This window comes from Cephus cinctus, unplaced genomic scaffold (assembly GCF_000341935.2).
Source record: "Cephus cinctus unplaced genomic scaffold, Ccin1 Ccin1_scaffold0690, whole genome shotgun sequence".
NCBI classification, from domain to species: domain Eukaryota; kingdom Metazoa; phylum Arthropoda; class Insecta; order Hymenoptera; family Cephidae; genus Cephus; species Cephus cinctus.
Window position 1 is genome coordinate 357417 of NW_014333313.1, and position 9944 is coordinate 367360.

The 9944-nt window shown below is 34.3% G+C and overlaps 3 protein-coding genes across 3 annotated transcripts; 1 reads left to right on the plus strand and 2 right to left on the minus strand.

Annotated features, from left to right (window-relative positions):
* Positions 1–613: 613 nt before the first annotated feature.
* LOC107269801 lies at positions 614–5996 on the minus strand. The gene is made up of 3 exons (XM_015744057.2): positions 1801–5996; positions 1420–1701; positions 614–1334 (listed from the first exon to the last, which is right to left on the minus strand). The coding sequence occupies exons 1-3, from the start codon at positions 5910–5912 to the stop codon at positions 755–757; spliced, it is 4974 nt and encodes a 1657-aa protein (XP_015599543.1). The 5' UTR covers positions 5913–5996; the 3' UTR covers positions 614–754.
* A 430-nt stretch (positions 5997–6426) lies between these two features.
* LOC107269811 (probable methylthioribulose-1-phosphate dehydratase) lies at positions 6427–7697 on the plus strand. The gene is made up of 5 exons (XM_015744078.2): positions 6427–6610; positions 6680–6774; positions 6852–7120; positions 7185–7386; positions 7473–7697. The coding sequence occupies exons 1-5, from the start codon at positions 6575–6577 to the stop codon at positions 7594–7596; spliced, it is 726 nt and encodes a 241-aa protein (XP_015599564.1). The 5' UTR covers positions 6427–6574; the 3' UTR covers positions 7597–7697.
* Positions 7419–9828, minus strand: LOC107269806 (CWF19-like protein 1). Its single transcript, XM_015744064.2, has 3 exons — positions 8971–9828; positions 8225–8879; positions 7419–8133 (listed from the first exon to the last, which is right to left on the minus strand). Exons 1-3 carry the CDS (start codon positions 9582–9584, stop codon positions 7834–7836), a joined length of 1569 nt encoding a protein of 522 aa, XP_015599550.1. The 5' UTR covers positions 9585–9828; the 3' UTR covers positions 7419–7833.
* Positions 9829–9944: the final 116 nt, after the last annotated feature.

A 9944-nucleotide genomic window follows, 5' to 3' on the forward strand; every position in this document is an offset into this window, starting at 1 on the left:
TAACAGACATAACATTTTTGGAGTAGACGACAGGATATGCATAAAACTTCCTAGCTCGTTATCAATTATGTAAGTTTGGTTTAAAGGTATTACATAGATCATGATGAATGCTCGCATTTTTGTTATTCTTTATCGAATAACGATAAAGTGATTAGATATAATACAACATTGATTTCTGGATACCTTGTTTTTAATTTCAGCAAATTAATTTTTCTTTTGCGTTAATTTATTCTTACGCGATTTTGCATAAGACTTTATCACGCTACGATCGGGGTTTAAAGTGCTGAACTTATTTTGGTAATGTGATGGTATAAAGGTTTTTCAAGGGACAAAGAATGCTAGGGATTCCAGGTATGACGAACTCACTTAGCAAATAATCTTTAATCTAATCGGCCCCTGACTTCTAGCCTGAGTCATTATGCTTACTGTGATACTCGACGTAATTGTCTGATAAAGATTAGGATTTAAATACCCATTGAGCAAACTATACAGGCACAGCCACTTAGATCTGCCAATCGAATCTTTTAATCGTGTTTTCAAGTCACAAAAACAAGCGTGTTAATTTTGATTATCTTATTTGTTAAGAGCAGTCAGGGTAAAAATAATTCTATGATTTCAGGTGAAACAGAATTTTTCCTTTCAAGTTTTATTGCAACACTCAGAGTATGTATCTTAGTATACTACAAAATATTTTAACAAAATTTATACAAAATTATATCAGTTGTGTAAGATTTCTTTATATTCGTGAGATTTTTCACGCTTCATCCAGTAACGCTTTTGTTAACATTTCCTCCAACATTTCACTCTTCGATCGGTAATTTTCAAAACCATTTTCAACCGCTTTTCTAATATTACGTACTTCCATTATCTGATCCTGCGTCACTTTACAAAATTCAGCTAATGGTTCGCACTGTTCGTACATACTTAAATCGTCACCCATACTTATGTCACTTCCATTCAACCTTTGCTTTTTGCTAAATGATTCATTATGTAAATCTTCCTCCCGTAATTTGTTTTGAAGTTTCAATTCCTGGTGTGTGGTGTAATCCATGAATACCTTCGATTTAAACCACCACGGTAACGTCCGGAAATGCTTCATATGATTACGGTTATAAACTACTTTTAGATGGCAACGAATCAAGGAAATCTTTTCCTTAACAATTCGCAATATTACATTTACAAAACTAGGTATATCAGAATCGTTAGCTGTTAGGAATAAATTACTTAAAATGGTATACGGTACGGTATCGTAATTTGACTCTGGTAATGCCTCTTGGCAGTAATACGATATGGAGTTACGTAGTTCCCACATGTCCATGATGGGCCAATCAAAACTGTAACAATAAGAATAATTAATTTAAATATTTAGTGTCAAAAATATATGTATAATACATTCCTGATGAGATTTATAAATCTTACTTCCAACGTGGCAATTTTAATTTGTCCAAAGCACTTTCTAACTCCTCTCTATTTCCTTCCTTCTTCCACGCATCATTGAAATATTCATAACTGCAAGGAAGCTCATATTTCGTGTTCAAACACTTTTTCAATTCCGGAGCAAAATCTGTGTATGATAATGATTCCGAATCAAGAAATATATCCCTCAAATGTGTTACAGCTTCATTGTGAAAATTTATTATAAAATTCGGATCGTTCAAAACCGATGCTAGATGTTCATTGAACGGTGAATGGCCTTGAATTCTAGAACAAGGAAAGTAATTTTAAATATTTTTAGACGGATTCCTTTAGATGAAAACTGTAATTGTATAATATATACAGCTGGTTGTATATCATATTTACTTTAACCATAGTTCTTCTGTTAAACAACCATCCAAGACCTCACTCAAGTAGTCCATTTCCAACGGTACTGCTGGTGATTTATTTTTTGACAACCATCTTGTAGCATTCTGAATGAGTTCGAGTATAACATTTTCGTTTATAGTATTTTCTAAATGTACCGTATACTGGGATACGTAATCAGACTCAATCAATTTTTCCAAATGCGCCTTAAGTCTGCTATTTTCAAATATCCAATGTTCATTTCCCAGGGCGACAAAATATAACGGTATAGGCATGAGCTTATTTCTTGAAAGTACTGTTTTGGTCAGACGTCGTATGACGGACTTTGCATCCTCTGAAGTATCAATAATAAATAATAAAGCATCTATACCAATCAGCTTGTGATCGCTAATTAAACCCTCAGCTTGTCTTATGCATAAATTCAAAGTCTCATATGAATTGGGTCTGTAAGTCTTTATAATGGGTTCTGTTGTAAAGTCATCAGGACAGAGATATTCACTCATTATCTTTTTGTGCTTCCACAAAAGAAATCTCTTTTCCAAATCCGGCCATGAAATAACCATTTTCCAGAATGTATTGGGCACTGCTTCAATATCCAAATACTTTGCATTCTCTTTTACGCCATTATGTATAATAACTTCAATTGGTTCCATTTGTCTTTTTGGTTTTTCGACTTCCCGTTTGATCTTTTTTCTTCGCATACTTTCAATCACCAGATGTTGATCCGGACGATATAATAAATTAGCACACTCCTCCACACTTCTCTTTTGCAACCAAACAGGAGTATTGTCCAAGGCTTCTCTTTCTCTTCTCTTCTTGGAGGCACACTGTCTCCACGTCATGTAATACTTCATAATTAATCGCCTTTTTATTTTCTGAGATATTTCAAGTAATCTTTGCTGAATGTAAATTTCATTCAATATATCTTCACATGATTCCAGAACGATCTGATTGACCATGTCTTCCATGATCTTCTTACTTAATTTATTTATCATTAGAATTTTGTTAAATTCTTTCCTCACCAGGGAAGAGCACATATCCTTTATAACGTCGTCTTCCAAGGCTTTTAAAATTAATGAAGCTTCAGCTTCAGCAGCTTTCAATTTCTTCTCACGTTCGATCTTTTGTAATTTTATCTTCTCAGCCTGCAGCCTCTTCTCGACTTCCAATTTCGTTTGGCTTATCTCAGAGTGAATTTTCAACTGCTTCTTCACAGGAGACTTTGGGTCAGATGTTTTTAAGATATTTTTTGATGATATAGAATCACTTCCTTCCTTGATTTTTTCAGAAGCTTGTGCATTAGAATGGTTTCGCGAAAATGCTGTCGCAACAGGTGTAGATTTGGCAAATATATTTCCTAACGTTGGTTTGCTGAAAATATTTGTTATTGTTCCTGCTCCAAATGTTGTACTTGTCTCCTGCTCTGTCGTTTTCATTGGATGAGTGGACGATGTTAAGTTAGACTTGGAAAATATTGATGAACCTTTACCAGCTGTACTTATCGTGGAAGTCGCGAAGGGACTGTTAAATCGTGAAGTCTCATTAGTCTTTGTACCAAAAACTGTTGATTTACTAGAAAATGGTCCTTCGTTTTCAGTAGCCAAATCAAATTTGTTGTGGGGTTGAGACGCATGATCTTCAGAAGTATTTGGTGGATGCTTAGTTCCAAATGGACCAGGTTCTTCAGGTTTAGCAAAAACTGTTGTATTTGTATTTGGCTTGTATGGAAATATATTTTGTTGTTTATTAGTAGACTGACCAGTGAAACGTCCAACAGGCTTTTTCGTAGAGACATCAATTTGTCTGGTCAAAGGACTAGCACCTGTATCATTCAAAGTACTGTGCTTCGTAGAAACTTGAGATTTGAAATTCCGTGATGGCTTATGACGATCGTCATGATGATCATCTTTAAACTCGTATGGATCACTAATATCAGAAATATTATTTCCACTTTGATCCTCAGCATTTATGGATTTGGTTTTCAAATAACCTGATGAATCAAAGCTTTCATGTGGTTTATGGTTCTTGTAAGTTTGTTCAGGTAGCATCCCACCGGTGATACATTCGCCAATTGATAAAAGCATCCCTGTCCTCTTTGATTCTACTATATTTATAGCTCTGCCTTGATCTATACTAGAAATGGGCGAACTGAAGTTTTGTCTGTTTAACATTATACTCATATCATCACTGGAAGTATTCAGGCCAACTTGTTCACAGAAGTATATTGCTTCGTTCTCATCTTCAAATCCAAGAATGTCAATTAATTCATATAACGGAAAAGGTGTTGAAGTTGTTCTGCAATATGCTTTCACCATCACTGATAAAGCTTTTACTCTGACTTGATTAAAATACCTTAATAAAATGCAGGCGTTTAGATAAGTTGTGCTTCGAACGAGTTTGAAGAACTTAGAAAAATTGTTAGATTGGAGCGAAGAGTAAACTTCAATAGCAAATCGAACTTCAGGCGACTTCTGTAATGTTATTGGTAATTTTTGTACTTCCCACATAAAATTACCATTGTTCAAATTTAGTAAGATAATATATGCACGAAATTCAGGTTCATTTTTACAAGAGATACCTTTTACTCGGAGGTCCTGATACATGTATTTTAAAGATTGTAAACATTTAGTCAAATTCTCAGTGTTAATTTTCTTGTCGAATACAGATGGTTCTTCGGCACAAAGACGTTCTGAGCATACTATATGAAATCTGGCACACTGCTCAACCAATTCAACACTGTCGGTGCAACATAATTCCTGCTGAGTTATGTCCTTACGTATGCCTCTTGTTCTGTCCCATAAAAAATGAAACCATTCTGCTAAATTTGTTCCTTCCTCATCGCATAGATTTGCTATTTCATGTAATAAATAACTCATAGTCATTTTGAGGGATTCGACAGGTCTTAGTTCATGAGCCAGTGGTTCTTCTTGATCTGCTGAAGATCTAGAGTACTGTTTTATAGCAATCATATGATTTATTTTGTACTCTGCACCCTCCATAAGTTCGTATGCTGCAACTTGTCTTTGAGATTCTCGCATAAGACGTTCTTTCTCTGGACACATATCTGGGCAAGTGCCTTTGGTACTTTTTGCAGTTGCCAATGTATGAGGCTTTATCTGCTTAAATCTTATAAGCCGGTCGCGAGCTTCCAATATTCTATATTTGTCTTCTGCTGTGCTAGCCATTTGACGAATTGTATTTTGTAACTCTTCAATAGTTGCTGATGGGACAATATTTTGAATCTGACTTTCAGCCTCATATTTTTCTACTTTTACAGGCTGTTTTTCTAATTTTGTTGCTTTCTCATACTTTTGTGCTTCTTTAGCAATTGGGATTCGAGGCTTTCGTAATACCGGAGGTGCACCAACTTTATGTTCACCATGTAAACGATACTCCAATCCTGACATTGCATCTAGTTCTGCTTGGACTTCTTCGTCAGTTCCTGTAAGGAAATGTCTCACTGTTGTTTTACTCGACTCCTTTTTTTTTACTGGAGATTTTGGTAACATCTCTGAATTAGTCCAATATACATCAAACTTTTGTCCCAAGTATTCTCCGCTATTCTGGTATGCAATATTAGCTGCTTCTGCTGTTGTATAAAATATTGTTATAGTCTGTTTTCTTGGTCTTAGTGTTATTTTTGAAATGTTGCCGTATTTCACGAAATATTCTTTTGCCGCAACTTTTGTCAGCAATGATTTTGGAACATTTATGCATGTTATCGAGTATTCAATGTTCTCCTTACCACCTTGCAATCTTGACTGCTTCTTGGATAACTCAAAACCAGTTGTTTCTCTAAGAGCTTGCGTGAATACACTAACTGGTGGTTTAAATGTATTCCTGAATATTTTAGGTTTGTATTGTTTCTCAGATTTCCAATCCTCATGGTCAAATGCCCCTTCATTTTGATTAGGCACAAGAGGTATACTTGCTGGTTTGGCAAAAGTAAATGTACTTTTTCCATCGTTTGGAACGGAATATTCTGTAACTTTACCAAAATCTACCACTCTTTCGGGACTTGATACAATGTTTGGTTGTGCAAATGTGAAACTTTCAGAGGTTATTTTCTCTGCAGGGGCATTATCTACTTGCATATCACATTCATCTGCCATTATTTCTCAATATTTATGTAAAATCAGTATTATTTTTTTCCCACGATATTTGTTCACAATTTCATAATTAGGTTTCTGCGATGCGCTACGATCCTTCACAACATTTTCATCATCAGAAACTGTAACTTGCTGGAACTCCAGGACAGCGTAAAAAAACAAAACTGACATAGACATCAATAGGCATATGTCCACCATATCTACTTCCTCTTATTATTATAATAGATCATTGCAGATCAGCTGTTAATATATGTTCTCTGTTATTACTCAACCAGCCACTACAAATATTACACCATATTAATTAGCTTTTAAATATGTAAGCCAAATTCAATGGACAAGTAGAAGTTCCGTTTAATATTAAAGTCCAATTTCAACGCAGAGTCCGATATGATTAATGTAATAATTAAAAACCATAATAAATATTATTCTAACAATGAGTGAAATCTTTTCATTTCTGCTGTCGACATTTTAATAACAGAGTCGTTTTTTATTTTAGCTATATCAAAATTTTTTGTATAATTTCATATCCTATTAGAGTTTTGTTCTCGAATAAAGATTATCTATGTCGGTTAAGTCACTTTTGTGAGAACGTCACATTCATTTACTAGTTTGTGAAGAAACATCTATATAACAAGAGTTATCTCCTGTGATCTTCCGTCATTGAAATGGCAACGAATTTTTACGATTATCATTTTCCAAAGGTATTATCTTATTATTTCTTGTTATGAGTATTGTTATTAACATGGATGTAAACTTATTTGTCATTACAGGAACATCCAAGGAACTTGATACCTGAGCTATGTAGGCAATTCTATCATCTTGGTTGGGTCACTGGTACAGGAGGAGGAATTTCTATTAAACATGAGTAAATTATATAATTTCTCTTTGACAAATTATTCATTAAATAAAATTCTCTTATTATTATAATTTATTCCATAAAAGAGAGAAAATTTACATCGCTCCATCTGGTGTACAAAAAGAACGCATCAGTCCAGATGAAATGTTTGTTCAAGATATCAATGGCAAGGACTTAGAACTGCCTCCATCTGACAAAAAGTTAAAGAAATCACAATGCACACCTTTGTTTATGTGTGCATATAGAACAAGAAATGCAGGTGCTGTGATTCATACACATTCCAAATTTGCTGTCATGGCTACATTACTGTGGCCAGGAAAGGAATTTCGAGTTACACATCAGGAAATGATAAAAGGTATCCAAATCACAATTGGAGAATGTCACCGAAATTGAAATTGACTCTATCGAATATGTTTCAGGAATAAGAAATCAAAAACTGGGACGCGCATACAGATATGATGAACAACTGGTTGTGCCAATCATTGAAAATACACCTTTCGAAGAAGATTTGAAGGATAGGATGGCTGAAGTCATAGCTCAATATCCTGAAACTTGTGCAATATTGGTTCGCAGACATGGTGTGTATGTTTGGGGTGACACATGGCAGCAAGCAAAAACTATGTAAGATCTCAATATTTTTTTTATTATTCATCTTCTGTTTGCATAATTTTTAATAGTCAATTCTTCATTTGTCATCCATTTTACAGGACGGAGTGTTATGATTACCTTTTCGACATTGCTGTACAAATGAAACGGTGCGGCTTGGACCCACTAGCAACACCAAGTGAATATGAATTACAATATCATAATAATCAAGAAAAGTCATCTTAAATCGTAATCATACTAAGCGTCAGTATAAGATTGGAATATATTTGATATTACATATTAATGAATCTTAATGATAAAAAAAATATAAATATGCACAAATCAAATATGTCAGTTTCATTAATGTTACGTGAAATTTTATAACATTTTAAATATACAAAAATTATGATACAGCCCATATAACTTTTACGTTAAACAAAAACTGAAAATTCAACTTTTTACAACTGGGCAATATAACTACTTCTAAGATTGTATGTCGTACGGCTGAAACTGTTTGCGAATATTTTTTGCTAATTCCGTCTCTTCTTCCTTGTCCATTTGACAATCTCTCCAATCCGATCTATCATTAATGTCTAATATTCTATCACTAGCCAATACTTCACGGCCAAATTGAAGTGGAAAGTCTTTCTTAATCCTATAATATAAAGCTTCTCCATTGGGCAATTCCACATAAAAATACAGTGTACCCGGTTGTGCAATTTGTTGCAACTGCGTATGAAGGGGCAGTTCGCTCAATTGAAAGTTATTGCATGAAGCTAATTCCTGTAATGATAAATTACTCATTCAACTTCATTTAAACTTTGTGGCAAGTTCAGTTGGGACATGAAAAAATTAATTGTATGTTTTATGTTACCTGGAAAGTCTCCTTTATTGCAGGTGCTTGATTTTTGTGGACAGGTACAGCTTGTAATTGACAATGTGAACTTTTGTAATTTCTTTCAAAGAAGACAGGTACTTTGTCTGTACTTGCGTAATACTTCGTCACAGCTTTTTTGTATAGCTTAACTTCTTTAGCAACGTTTTCAGGTAAAATTGCCAGATTTTGATGATGCGTTATTGGTAAAATTAAAAAGTGATCCTTTACTAATCCACCTTTAGCAAGTGCCACATAGACCTCTGTACCAACAGAGATTACTAGATGCTTCGAAACTTGAGGACTTGACAGGCAGAACCAGCATTTTGCTTGGTCAAATTCTATCTTCGCTTTTTTATTGCTTCCATCTTGATGTTTTGTTCTTTTTCTTGTATCTTTGGATTCCATGTCATAGAAAAATTGTGTACTATTTGCTGTTGATTTTTGTCCAGATGGATGAGAACTCAACAAAGCTAATGAATAGGGACTTGGCGTTTCATCGGTTGTTTTCATTACCAAATCTGACAGACGCGTTCGATCCACTGGTGTTAAATTCAAGGCATATAACCATTTTCTTTTATTAGTGTTACCCACTGAAGCTAGTGCAATAAATCTTGATGCAATCTCAATACTATCTCCATTTTGACTCAGATTCCTGAGGTAAAAAGAACAATTGTTAGACTATGCATTTTCTTCAGATTCAATGTTCTTTACATTTCATATTTCTAATGATTGTAACAACTTACCTATAAGGAGGTCGGTCATAATAAATTCCTTCAAGCGCAGAAATATGGTATCTTGGCTTTACTTGTGTAGCTAACCATGCAATTAATTTGGAACCATTATATTTGTGGCCTGGTTGCTTGGGATCTGATTGAGTAATGTCTTTGGGCCACGGAGAGGTTAATAAAATGTCAACACCTCTAAAACTTGGTTGACCCTTTAAACAATTGTATCGAACAGCCAAAACATCATTCTCGTCAAATGTGCAAGGACTAGATTCTGATGAAGTTGTTTCTACACCACTAAGATAGGCTATTTTAAGGCCAGAACTGGAACTATAAAGTCCACGTTTTCCAAGGAATATAAGATTTGGACATATTTCACAGCCGTTCATATCTGGATAATGTTTTACATCCCTATCCTTATTGGGTCCAATGATATATGTAGGAATTGGAATATTTTTTCCTTTACTTTTATATATTTCAAGTTCCTCATTGTTTTCACCAAAGAAATTACCAACACATAGCAAGTAATCAAAGGGTCCATTCTTTTTATTAATAGCTTCAACTTTGGAGAAGAGGAACTTGAAATGTCCTTCCACATCTCCACAAATTAAAACTTTCTGCTTCTCAGTCATTTTTAAGTAAGACAAAGTTTTTCAGTGACTAATAAATTCTCTTAGGTTAGACCACAGAGCACTATAAAATCAGATCACTATCGCTTTTTGACTTATTTTACGTACAGTCACTAATCATATTTTCTCCTCTTTTCTTAATATTCATATAAGATATTTAATACGCAATACACGATAAACAATCATTCATTCCAGTAATAAACGTCAACAATTTTAAAAAACAGTTTCTTATGGGCTTATTTTACAGTGCAACATTTGTAGCCTGTGGTGCAGTTCCCTCTGCGAACCAATCAGAATCATTTTCTGCAATTATTCGCTCTTCCGATTGGCTTAGAGAATCGATATATGACACAATACTTATGT